General features: G+C 42.8%; 1 protein-coding gene across 3 annotated transcripts in view; it reads right to left on the bottom strand.

The window, feature by feature from the left end:
- LOC105452437 (mediator of RNA polymerase II transcription subunit 13) overlaps positions 1 to 12,886 on the bottom strand; it is a 30,735-nt gene that overhangs the window by 2,131 nt on the left and 15,718 nt on the right. The window contains exons 3-13 of one of the 3 annotated variants that reach the window (XM_011693523.1): positions 9,138 to 9,306; positions 8,511 to 8,656; positions 7,959 to 8,397; positions 6,441 to 6,590; positions 4,532 to 5,105; positions 3,957 to 4,163; positions 2,034 to 3,824; positions 1,262 to 1,604; positions 857 to 1,167; positions 536 to 727; positions 80 to 391 (exon numbers count right to left, since the gene is read on the bottom strand). In XM_011693523.1, coding sequence (XP_011691825.1) covers positions 80 to 391; positions 536 to 727; positions 857 to 1,167; positions 1,262 to 1,604; positions 2,034 to 3,824; positions 3,957 to 4,163; positions 4,532 to 5,105; positions 6,441 to 6,590; positions 7,959 to 8,397; positions 8,511 to 8,656; positions 9,138 to 9,306 — 4,634 coding nt within the window. Of the gene's footprint in view, positions 1 to 79; positions 392 to 535; positions 728 to 856; positions 1,168 to 1,261; positions 1,605 to 2,033; positions 3,825 to 3,956; positions 4,164 to 4,531; positions 5,109 to 6,440; positions 6,591 to 7,958; positions 8,657 to 9,137; positions 9,307 to 12,886 lie in introns of those variants that run through there. The other 2 variants (XM_011693524.1, XM_011693527.1) reach the window with 2 other exon arrangements.

Raw genomic sequence — 12,886 nt, 5'->3', positions numbered from 1 at the left:
TATGCGCATATATAATGGGCGAGCATTCAGTTATTGTTGACTCTAATGTATGTAAATTTATTGTAAATTTTTTACTTACACCCTGGGACATTACGCTGAGTATAAAGTCCATGAGCTTTTGAAGGCCAATGCGCCTGGCCGAGGCGCGCTTTCTCCTTTTCCTATTGGGTATGTCAATGTTAATGGTGGCGGTCTCGAAAATTTCGCCCCTATCGTCCGTTGCGGCTGCCAATAGCCAAGACTGATCCTCGCTCAAACAGTAACTCAGATAGAGAACCGCGCATTCTTCGGGTCTCGGCATACCAAATGATTCGGGGGCTTCGCTCTTCGCCCGCAGCGGTGCTAGCACGAAGGCCGGCGAGTAGAGACGATAGGCCGCCCTGTTCCGTTCCTGATGCACAAAATATTACTAAATGAGCGAAAACGATTTATGCATCGTGGATTTTAATTTCACGGCACAACATCGCGGTGCACAAACGGCACTTGGATCCGCAATCACGGTGATAAGCGATCGGATCTAGCAATGGAACCTTACATCTTTACTCTTGAGGAAGATGTCTGCAGCGGCAGCAGTACCGAAACCGGTGAGGCTCTTCACGGTAGAATTATGGTTCAATAATCGACGCCCTTGCAAGAAGACATTCAACGCCAAGGCTCTCATCTCATCTTGAATCTTTCGCCTTTCTCGAGCTCGACCCAATTCCATTATGCTTTCCAAGGATATTATCTAAAAGCAAATCGATTGCAATTTGTCGGAATATCGTAAAAACATAATTCGGAATACTGATCAGCTGAGTTTTAAAACTACCATATTATTCCTAATATCAAGATCCTGTCCTAGAACTTCCGTTATTACCTGAACGTGAATATTTGACCTCATATTTTCAGGCATACTATTGATCGCGGAAGAGTAAGCTCTGAGTAGAGCCAGAATCGCAAGCCGCCGTCGATCGGGATCTTCGGTACCACCTAACGAGAAAGGCTCGACAAAGTAAACAACGATGGCCGGAGGTTCAATCTCCTCCTCGTCCGGACCTGTGGCCGTAGTGATCGGCGTTGTGTTGCTCGTGGTTTGCGTGGTCGGTGTCGTGTTACCGGTTGTATTAGTGGTAGTCGGATTCGTTGCTGTGCTCGAAGAGGGAGTCTCACTCCTCGGATTCTCCCCTTCTGTAAAAGGCAACGAATCTCGCTAGACTCGGCCCGAGGCACGTGTCACTAAAACCGTATCAACAAGAAAATGTCGATCATCGACAAGACGTACCAACAGACTCGGGTTTGGTCGTTAATACATCGGGCGTAGCTGGCATTGTGTCGGGAACGGGAGTTGTTGCGGATTGCTGTTGCTGCTGCTTGCTGGCCGGTTGAGAATCACCGGGGTCCAACAAACTGCGGTCTTGTATGACCTGCGTCAGATACGGGGCCAATCGATGATTACAAACTTGGGCGTACAATCTCAACAGTTCGCCTATATGATTCTCCCCCAAAAACTTGAACCAATCGTCCATCGGTTGCTTCGCCAATTTCTGCACGGTCGATTTCCCGACGCGCAGAATTCCATCGCGCAGTTGTTTCGAGATTGGCGTGTGTCTTCCCAATCGGCAAATCTGCGACGAGTCCAAAAAAAAAAATCGAAATCTCAAACTTTAATATTCTCTTACTGCAGGCGAATTAATTAATTGAGTGAATCGTGAGAATTACAAATTGAGTAAGTAGGTAATAATATAGAAAGAACCAGTTCTAAAATGTAGTTTTCCGAATATATTTAGAAAAAATTTATTTGAGAGAAAATTGCAACTATATATATGCACAACATTTTGCAACGAAAATTCACAGATCCAAAAAGTGTTTTGTTTTTGTTTAATAATTATTAGGATTCGTATTGCTACCGATCATGTTGACATAATCGAGATTCGTTATTGTGATCAATGAAGAGAAAATTAAAAATATAATTAGAATTGTAAGCAGAAATAATTCTTCCATTTTAACGTTAAGATAAAATCATTTTACATAAAATAAATAATACTTGTACTTACCTCATACGTGCAAGAAAGTTCCCGGAAGAACGATTTGACTCTGCTGACAATACAATCGCTGTCGGGCGCGACGACCACGTAGGCGACGTCTCTGGGTCCGGCGAATGGTTCTAAAGACAGCTTTTCCCAGAAGCAGACCGCGTACGGCGACAGTGACAGCCAATCGCGATCATATCCGACGACTAGAGCGGGTATCGGTTGTGGCTCGCAACGATCGTCGGTGCCGCGACCGGCCAAACGATGGAACTGTCGCCACGTGAGCGGTCCGGTGACGGTGTACGGCGCTTCCCACATGCGAGTCGTACACTTCTTCTGCACCGCGTCTTGGAGCAGCGGCTGCAGCGACCTCATCATTCGCACGATGTCGCCGCTGCACTGGGGACCTCGCGCCCTGAGGAACACCCACCGATGCACGCCGTTCACACGCGTCGCCCTCTCGTTGTGCGCGCCATCGAGCTTGCCCTGATCGAGCGCGGCGACGCACACCTCGTTGCCGTCGTTGAACTCCAGGGTATTCACCGTCGGCGTCAATGTCGGGTAGCTCTTCACCGTGGCGCATATCCTGGCCGCTCTGTACAGACTGCTGGCGGAACTTTGAACGATCAGACATTGCTCGCGCAGTAACTCGAGAACATTCGGTGGTATCGTGTCGAGGCCATCCGGGGTCGCCTTCGCTCCGGGACATGCGGCCGCGGTGAGCGAGCCCTTCTTCTTTTCCGCCGGATCTTCGGCGACGCCCGTGATCTCCATCTCGTCTTCGTAGAACAGACCCGCTCGGTGTGCGAGTCGGCGATTCACCACGGCGCTGAAGCCGCAACTACATCTGATTTGATCGTCCTCCTGAACGAGCGCGGAACCCACCCACGAATTGCTAAGATAAACGCCCGCATCAGCGCCCTTGATATTGCCTACGACCTTGGGCCCAGCATTGCACACACATAGACTGCAACTATCGAAGTTGTGATCGCGGAAGATATTGAGCGCGGTGTCACCCAGAAGTATATTCACCACAAGGGAATTTGATTCAGGTGCGCGAGCGGGTCCCGGCGTATCCGCCTCGATGCTATTGAGATTTTTGTTGAGATATGAAGAAGTGGTGGATGTAGCTGGACTAGGTTGATCATATGGAGGTGGTGGGGGTCTACCAGGCATGGTGTTTGAACGGTAAGGTGGCGCTGGACTTTGTGGACAAGTTTGCTGCTGCTGCTGCTGCTGTTGTTGCTGTTGCTGCTGTTGTTGTTGCTGCTGTTGCTGTTGTTGTTGATGCTGCTGCTGCTGCTGTTGCACTGATCCGGGCCTGGTTGGTGGAAGAGATTTGTCCGCTTGATTGGTGGAAGCAGGATTGCACTGCCAGGAAGGTCTGTACACGCAGTGCGATGGCAGTGTGATGGATGGCAGAGATTGGCTAGGCAGATTCGTGAGGGGTGCGTACTTGGAAGAACCGACCATCTTGCTGATGGCCGCCGGTTTGAACACGTATGACCAATCGTCAATTGGTTCCTCTTGCGGAGAGCCCATATTGGGATAGATGTCGGGCAGGTGTCTGAGCGGTCGCGAGGGCATCAGCAGCTCAGTCTGGTCCATAAGGGGATCACTTAGCTGGCAAGGCGAGGCAACAGGATTGTGTTCTAGGGAAGGAGGAGTTGGAAACATCTTGGATAGTTCTTCTGGTCGTAGAACCGTGACTCCCCGGTTATTATTTTTGTTCGCACCGTCCACCCTCGTCTCCTCGTGCAACCCACCAGATTTATTCGAACCTGGTGGCGTTTGTATGTGTAGCTGATTCAGATTCTGCGAACAGAAATGCATCCTATCCAACATCCGATTTACGAGAACGGTGTGTCTTCTATTTTTCTTGTTTGTCCTCGTGTGTCACGTACAAAATTATATCAGCTATTTCTAACAAAACAAACTCGAGCTTACCGTTTCGTCGCTGGAAGTATCAGGATCGGAGTTGTCGAATATTTGATCTAGATCTTTGTAGGATGGCTGGAGACCCTCGCTGGTGAAGAGAGATCCTGGTTTAGTTGGATCGTCCCTTTGTCGCCTGAGACCATCGACATTCGTGCCATTTTCCTCGCCTGTCGCATCGAACTCGTACGGATCTGTTCTTCTTCCGATACATTCCCCCTGATATGACAAGACATAATTTTTCGTTAATGCATTCTATAATGTGTCTTACAAATAAAGAAACAGCTAGGCACTTGCGCTGGAAGATGACGCAGAATATTTTTGTAATTTTCTTAAATGAAATTTATAAATAATATTTTAATTATACGCATTTACATTTTCATATAAATGTTTTCTTTAAAAATATAAATTCTCAAATAAAAAAATTTCTATGCATATATTAATTGTATTTTATTTTGCCTTGTTTGAAGTAAAAGATATTAATTGCAAACTTGTACAATTTTTAAATTTTATAAATAAATTATATAAAATTCCATTAAGTAAAAAAGAGAAAGATTTATCACATATTATTACTAAATATTACTTACAACTGCGACAGGCTCTTGTTTAATTTCCAGCTTAGGAGCTTGAGTTTGGAGCGTTTGAGAATTATTCATTGGCGGGTACAGAACGTTGCTCCGGTTGGTCGGCGGACCGCTGATGTTCATGGACTTGAAACGCTTCACAGGATGATTCAGCCAGGCCTCCTGGAGCGAGTAATCGTAGAGCCAGGACAGCGGTTGCTCGTCATCTAAGAGAGTACCCTCGTACTCTCGGGATATCAAAATTGGTCGTTTCAGTACCGGTCCGGGAACCGACGGACTGTGCACCTGATTGTTGCACGCGGAAGAGATGGACTTGGGCCCTTGCGACGGGGTTAGGGGTGGGGCAGTGTTCGTGTGACTTGGTGGAGGTTGCGGGCTGAGAGTCGGCATTGTGGGCTCCGCGGGCGGGACCGACGCCGGCTCGGAGTGTGGAGTCAGGAGAGGCGATGGTGCTGGAGAACCTGGCGAGCCGACCGACGGCACCGGTAAGCAATCTCCTCCCGTTGGTGGTCCGCGTGAATAGGAAGGTGGACCGCCCGGTGGTGTACTAGGTGCTTCCGTTCTACTCAGTACCGACCTACTCAATTTTTAAACAGATTCATTACGTACGGATATGTTTTATGATTTTTGTTATTGAATGAATTTAGTACTCATATCAAGTGTTAAGGAATGAGAGAAAGCACTGAACACACTATGTGACTATACTATTTTGATACAGGAAAAAATAATTCGAAATGAATATCAGAGTAAAACATATTTAACATAAACAGTGTACAATGCTGTACAATATATTTTTCAAAACTAAACTATTAAACGTTACTTTAGATTATAATTTTCTCTACGTGATCGTGATCATCTCGATATATCGTGATATATATTATATTTAAAAATATTTTAACATAATGTTAGAACTTTGTGTTATTTTTCTCAAACATGATGTTATTGAGTTAATAACTTTGTGTGGCATATTATTGAGACGATGAATCGTTTGAGAAAAAGCGTGTGCCGCGTCTGTCGAGATATAAAATGTGCATGAACATGAATAGAAGCCTGTTATATGTCACAGATGGATGTAAAAACGACAAACTCATAGGGCAAAATAAACGCTAGAAATATCGAACAATATTCACATGCAAAGCGTATACAATCTTCTATCTTGTATATATATTACATGTATAACACAAGCAAAATAAATAACTAAACGAGAGGAAGATATATATGCTGGAGTACCACTACCAATCATGTGTAAAGCTTAGATCCCATCTGCTACCGAATCTCATGCGCATGAAAATACTTTTAGGTCGACAGATCATATGTGAAAATTCTTCCGCCCTTTGCTCTTACTTTTTAATAAGTGGTATAATATAGTATACAGAAATAATTCGCTAAGGGAATATATTATTGGTATATAATTTGTTATAGTCGTACGTTTACGTTAAGTACACGTCTGTACTTACTACATTGTATTAGTACACGTCAAAAAAAAATTGGCAACCTTATACCGCAGGATTCATATAACATTGAAATTAGGAGGTCCCATTTACCCACTGGAAAATTCTAAGTGTGTCCGTTAGACGATAATTGCAATTTTATACGTCTCAAATATATAAAAAAAAAGATATTAGTCTGCCGTTTCGTCTTTCCTCACGCGCGACTCGATCGCGTTTAAAGACACATGCCTCGCGCACCTTTATTTAGTTAAAATGAAATCTGATTAATACATTATGTTGTGCAGCAAGTTATTTGAATATATTACATGATGGAGCTGCCGAAAGCGATGAATCTGCGTGTGAAGTTATGGGGGATCATTATGATCATACGTAAAATTGGCGTTATTGCGGTGACTGATTAAGAGAGATGATGAAGATGAACTCTTTCTCCCTTCGTGTCTGGGGGCCTAGAAATTACCCACCTGGGGGCATTAGCAGGGACAGAGGGACAAGCGTCCCACTGAGTGGTAGACCGTCGGTGAAACGGTACGACCCTCCGTCCACCTTTATCTACCCTCTCCCTCTGAATCTGAGAGGAGGCCAGGCTCTTCCAACCCCCGGGGGTCGTATACCTGCAACCGATGCATTTAACATCTCGTTTCCTTACGAACGTATTTGCTCTATCATTTTACCTTATAGAATCCTGAAGCAACTCATATATCAATATTTGTAAAATTGCATATATAAAGACTAGCTTAAAATACGACATATTTCTAACGGTAAAATAATCCAAGTTTGTTCCATTGTACTACTCTGACGATGAATGTCAAATTTATTTAATTTTTATTTTACGAGAATAATCCAAACGCAAATAAAAAAGTAAATGTTTAGTAGCTGTGAAGGTCGCTCGTAAATTAACAATTCTTGTAAGCCGAATTTGAATTATTCCAAAAAGCAATCTTACCATTAATATTTCTTCTTCGTTTTAATAATCATTTCATAAATATTATTTGTATGTATTATTTCTCGATCAAGTTTTGAATGTTCTATTACATTAAAATTATTGATATAAAATAACAGATTATAATCATTTTAAACTTTTTTTTTAATTGATGATTATAAAAACAATGTATGCATACTCAAGTATTTTGACAATCTCATGATTTTTCAAATATAAGAGTTAAGCACATATTTAAATGTCAAGAAAGAATTAGCTAAGCAATTATTCTTACGGTATGTTATTTTAAGCTAGTCTCCATTGATTCAAATATACATAAGAAAATACATGTGACGACATTTTAAACATAATACTTCAGGTCTCTTTAGCTTTTCATTGGTCATATTATATCTTATTAATACTCGATCCTAAACAATATGCTTTTTTTTTTATAGAAGCTCAAATGCAACGCGTAATAATATTACTATTTTTTATCTCGTTATAATGACAATTTCGTGTTTTTGACCTAAAATAAAGAATTAAACTGACTAAAAATATAACTTTGTAACAATAAATGCACTAATAAACTGGCCATTAAAAACAATTGCATTTGAGCCACCTTCAAATACTAAATTTTCATGCACACATTACAACAGCCATCACACACTACTACTTATCTATAATAATTTGGATATTCTACGATATTCTATATTCTGTGCTATTACATGCAATAATGGTAGAAACCAATATGGATGGCAAATATTACTAACATTATTCAACTGACGCAATATATAGCAAAAATTAAATGTTTACTATCGCATCCAATATATTAAGAAAAAGATCGTAATTGATTTTGGTCTGTTACCGATGCATATCAACTAATTAAAACAATTTAACGTTAAATAACAAATTTAACGATAACTTATTAAAATTTACATAGTAAACAATTAATTTTCTGTATATATACTCAAAATTTAAGAAACAAGAATCTAAAGACAGTGCCTTGCACAATGCAGTAAAGTCGAAATAAAAAAAGTATATCGTAAACTTCCGTTAGTCTTACTTCGAACATGAACAGGTACAGGAAGACTTTTGCGTCGGTTCCACGAACGTCCAGGTACCAGGTTCCGTGGAAGATTCTGTCTTGGAAGCGGACACTGGTGAACTCAAAGTACATTCTGCCCACACGCGTTCCGGCAATTCAGTAGCTGCGCTCAGTTCCTGTTGCGTTAAGAGAGGTCGCTCGCAGGTGACGGGGCTGCTCGGCGGCGAGAGAGGAGTTTCGGGTGGTGTATCATCCATATCCGTAACCAAGACGTAACAAGAGGGATAACGCATGCGCACGCCACCGACGAGGACCTCCACGAGGGGTGGAAGCCCGGTCTCCGGGTTACTACCGGTACTAATCGGATAGAAGTGTTTCCACTCTTCGAGAAGTTGACTATCCATACGGCTAACCTGACCCGTTAATGTGCCTGCTAGTCCATAAGGGGCCAGAATCACTGTGGAGCAAGATGAAGAAATATACATTGACATTGATAATCGGATCAACATTTCATCGTGTCGATTGTGGCTTGCGTAGATCTTTTTCTCTGCGTAGCAAGCGATACTTTACCCTTAACGCCGGATTGGGAGGTCTGGGTACGTTGTAGACACGTCTTTGTAAGATGTCGCACCGCAGGATGCTGCCTGACGTCCACACTTGCGCACACAGTACTTTCTCCGTGAACGAAGAATGCAAACGAGAACGACAAATGGCTGCTGCAAATATAATCGAAAGATTTAAAAAACTGTCAATCGAATCTATATATTGTATTTTGCGTAACGAAAGTACTTTATACTGTGTACTTTGTACACTTGGTACGATGTACTCCTTATCACATTAAATTGGATACAATTGAGACGTGCGCATCCTATTCACATATTTGTGCGTCAATATTTAATCCTTCATCATTTATAATCGGAATTTATAGATATTAAATTCTGAATATAATTCCGAGAATTTCACGATAAACATTTGTGTACTGATTTCATGATGAAATATTTAGACATGATATGCACGTCCTAAACACGTTTTGTACCTCCTAAACGTGTATAATTTTATATGATAAGGCATACACGATACCGAGTGTTTTTACAGCAAATGTACGTATTTTCAAAAGAAAATAAAAAAAACTCTCGGAAGATATTTCGTGAAACTGCAGAAACGCAATAACAAAATTATTGTCAGACAAGCGTTTACCTGCTGCAACGGTGTTTCTCGTAGCCATTGTAAGGTTGCACAAACCACTTTCCTAAGCGGACGAAGTCACGGGATAGCAAACACCGTTCAATCAAGTTATGCAGAGCCTTGAAAAGAAGTGACCGGCATTCGTACGACAATCCGCTTTCCCAAGAACCCTGCTCGCTTTCTGCAAATGACAGTAAATAATAAAATCGTGAAACGGAGCCGTCGTCGGCGCGTCGGTCTAATTGTAACGCTCCTACTTGCACACTCTGTACAATGAACGACGTGGCGGAACTAGAATAATACTCTAAATGCGCGCTTCGTATGGACGATCGATTTCTAAAAATACGCGGAAATAACGGCTTATACACCGCTGCTGTTGTGCCAATTAAGCGGAGAAGAAGCGATACGTCTTCTTTCGACCCTGTGCAACAAATGTGTGTGTGTGTGTGTGTGTGTGTAATTCTCGCTCGTAATTATCGTACATTTAACGATCATAGTCGCGCTACGACGACGAAGCAGGTGAAGTCGACTCGCTCGTGGAGCGCGGCAATCCGAACGGCGGCGGCGGCGGAATTTAGCGTGAAAGTAATGCGATTCGCGTGTATAAAATCACAGCGGCGTCACGTCGAGCGACGGTGAGCGTTTCGCGGAAGAGGAGAAGTTGGCCGAGAAAACAGAAAAGTTCTAGAATCCCAAGTCGCGCGCGCGCGGGCGCGCGGGCTCTCGGACCAGCTTTCCCCTGATTTTGTTCTCACGCGAACGAGTACGCTTCGAAGTGCGAAGGAGGTGCGTAGAATCTGCGGAGAGCCCGTTTCGTTCCGTGGTTTCGAGAACTCGCGACCGTGTAGAAAGATGGTATTTCGAGCAGACGCGCGCGCTTCCTTCCAAAACTGCGACTTAATAGTATTTTAAATACATATACCGAAATAATTTAACGCAGAGATGCAATTGTTATTCAACAAGAGAATCGTTAAGTCAAAATCAAATATGGCTTCGGTCGACGGTCATTTACAATAACACGCAGTTGCAGCAACGTTGAGAATCACTGGGTGGGAGAACACGTGTTCTGTCGATCGATATGACCGGAGCCTGAGGGAGTTGCATCTCTCGTGGACCAACTAGCCGCGGTGGTCTCGCTGCAGCCCGCGTCTCCCAAAATCCGAATACGTTCATCTAGAAACTTCCATCGCGATATAATCGTACGGTAAAACCGACCGTTAAAATATATTATTATATACTCTTCGAAAGTGGAGCGCGCTCGGCCTGACTGTCGCTGTGACTCCATTACTATATCTATCTTGATATTAATTATCGCACGCATCTGGCAGGATAAAAAAAACATTTATCTACATTTATCCATTCTATGCTTATAAACTGATGATCCGAAAATATTCTGTTCTAAGAAGGAAGACAAAGAAGAGAAAGGAGATCGATATCTGATAAGAGCAAAGGAGCGCATATCAGGAGCCTTATCTCAATTCGTCGAGTCGAACGATTAACCGTATTTCTTTTCTTTTTTTTTAGCCGATAGCGCTGAACTGTCGCGACTGTCACCGTCGCGCGGCGGCCGGCCGCGGCGTCGGTAGTTTTCAGTCTTAACGGTTCACCGTGCGGCCGGTCGGCCGCGGTTTCGCAATTGGTGCAGCTCTCCGGCAGAACAGCGCAGCGCGGCGCGGCGCGGCGCGATGCACAACACGGCAGATCTATACGTTGCGCGCTGCAACGAGTTGCAGACAAGTGCATGGTTCAGCGACCCCGCCGGTCGAGAACCGCCGCCGGCCGGGCCTCGATCCGGCGCGGCTCGAACGCTGGTCCGTTGCACGATCAGCGACTGCACATCTCTCAGAGGCGCGGGATAATCGTCGTCGTCGTCGTCGTCGTCGTTGTTATTTAAGTAGTGAAACTCGAGCGTTAACAAAGAAAGAAAGAAAACTCTCTTAAGGGCGTGCGAATGAAATCTGATAACTGAGCGCTCCTAGCGACCTAATCTTCCCATTCCCGAGAACGTTCGACTGCGATTGATTAATTCGTTCGTTGTTCGAAGCTCCAAGTTTTTGGAGGGAACATTTTGCCAATCGCGATTAATACCGAACGTGAATACTACGAAAATAAACAGTAATTTATCTCGACGTAGAGTAAACAGGAATAAAGATTCGTACGACTTTCCGCTTCGGGCACTCTCGTCTCGATATATCAACCGATGAGAAAACAAAAGCCTGCATTTGTTAAATCGACCGGTCACGGTTGAGCGTATTCCTTGACCTAATCTAATCTCGAGAATTACGACTTAGTGCTTACTGCTTTATAAAAGCTTTGTCGCGTGTCTCTCGACCTCAGACTACGCAGGTGTCCTCAAACGAGATCGGCTCGGCTCGATTGTTCTCTGTTTTTGTTGCAGAACGACGCAAATCTATCGCCTTTATTCGCGACGAGACTTTAGAAACGTAGAAATGAGACGCGGAAAGTGATCGCGTACAGGAAATATCGTGAAAATTCGCGATACCGATCGCGCGGCTAACGGCAGTGGTTGCTACACGCGTAAAACGGGCAGAATCGTTTGATAGCCCGGAGGAAGGAGGCAGCGCAGTTGAGTGATAATTTTATGTGTGATTCACGGGCTAACGCGTTATACGCTGTTTATCGCGACGATCTAAAGACTAGAACGAGTTTCACTTTTAATCGTATTCCCCCCCTTTTTTTTCCTCCCTGTGACTATGATGTTGCCACCGCGCGGTCGGCGCGATATATCGACGAAACAATGATGTATATACAGGGTGTCCCAGAATTGGCGCATTCGGAGTACAGGACGTTATACTTTGTGCTAAAAGGAACAACTTTTTCCTTTAGCAAATTTTGATCTGACAAGTAATTTTGGCAGGAGAGCTGGTTAAAGTTAACGAATAATCGCTCTTATCCATGCGGCGCTCAGGACCGGCGCGCGCTCCTCCATTCACTTGTTCCTAATCCTTGGCTAATATTTACAAATAATGTCTTAAGATACTAATACGGCTCTGTTATAATTATTTTACGACATTTTAAGACTGTGTTTAAAACAGTCTTAAATATTAAGAATCAATTATAAATATCTTTTATTAATATCTTTTTTTACAGTCCTAAAATGACAAGTTTTTCGCATTTTTCATTGCAAAAATTAAAGAGAGAATTAGCTCTTAAAAATATCTTAAATATTTTACTTTACTTTTAATCACTGTTACACAATAAAGCAATTTTCCAGCACTTGAGGATTTACTTACCAATTAGTAAACTATTTAAATTCAGTGATACCATTTATCTATATTTATTTGATTTTATTTTTTTAAATCAATATTTATTTTATGATCAATATTTATTTTATGATTCATATTTCAAGCAATAAAAGATATGTATAATTGATTCTTAATATTTAAGACTGTCTTAAACACAGTCTTAAAATGTCGTAAAATAATTATAACAGAGCCGTATTAGTATCTTAAGACATTATTTGTAAATATTAGCCAAAGATTAGGAACAAGTGAATGGAGGAGCGCGCGCCGGCCCTGAGCGCCGCATGGATAAGAGCGATTATTCGTTAACTTTAACCAGCTCTCCTGCCAAAATTACTTGTCAGATCAAAATTTGCTAAAGGAAAAAGTTGTTCCTTTTAGCACGAAGTATAACATCCTGTACTCCGAATGCGCCAATTCTGGGACACCCTGTATACAGGAAATTTTACGTAATTCCAATGCGTCGTCAAATGGGACGTAATATTTTATCTTAATGCA

The sequence above is a fragment of the Wasmannia auropunctata genome, unplaced genomic scaffold (genome assembly GCF_000956235.1).
Source record: "Wasmannia auropunctata unplaced genomic scaffold, wasmannia.A_1.0 LD336031.1, whole genome shotgun sequence".
Classification (NCBI taxonomy): domain Eukaryota; kingdom Metazoa; phylum Arthropoda; class Insecta; order Hymenoptera; family Formicidae; genus Wasmannia; species Wasmannia auropunctata.
The sequence above is the reverse complement of the archived record's forward strand: the minus strand, read 5'-3'. Positions and strand labels throughout refer to the sequence as shown.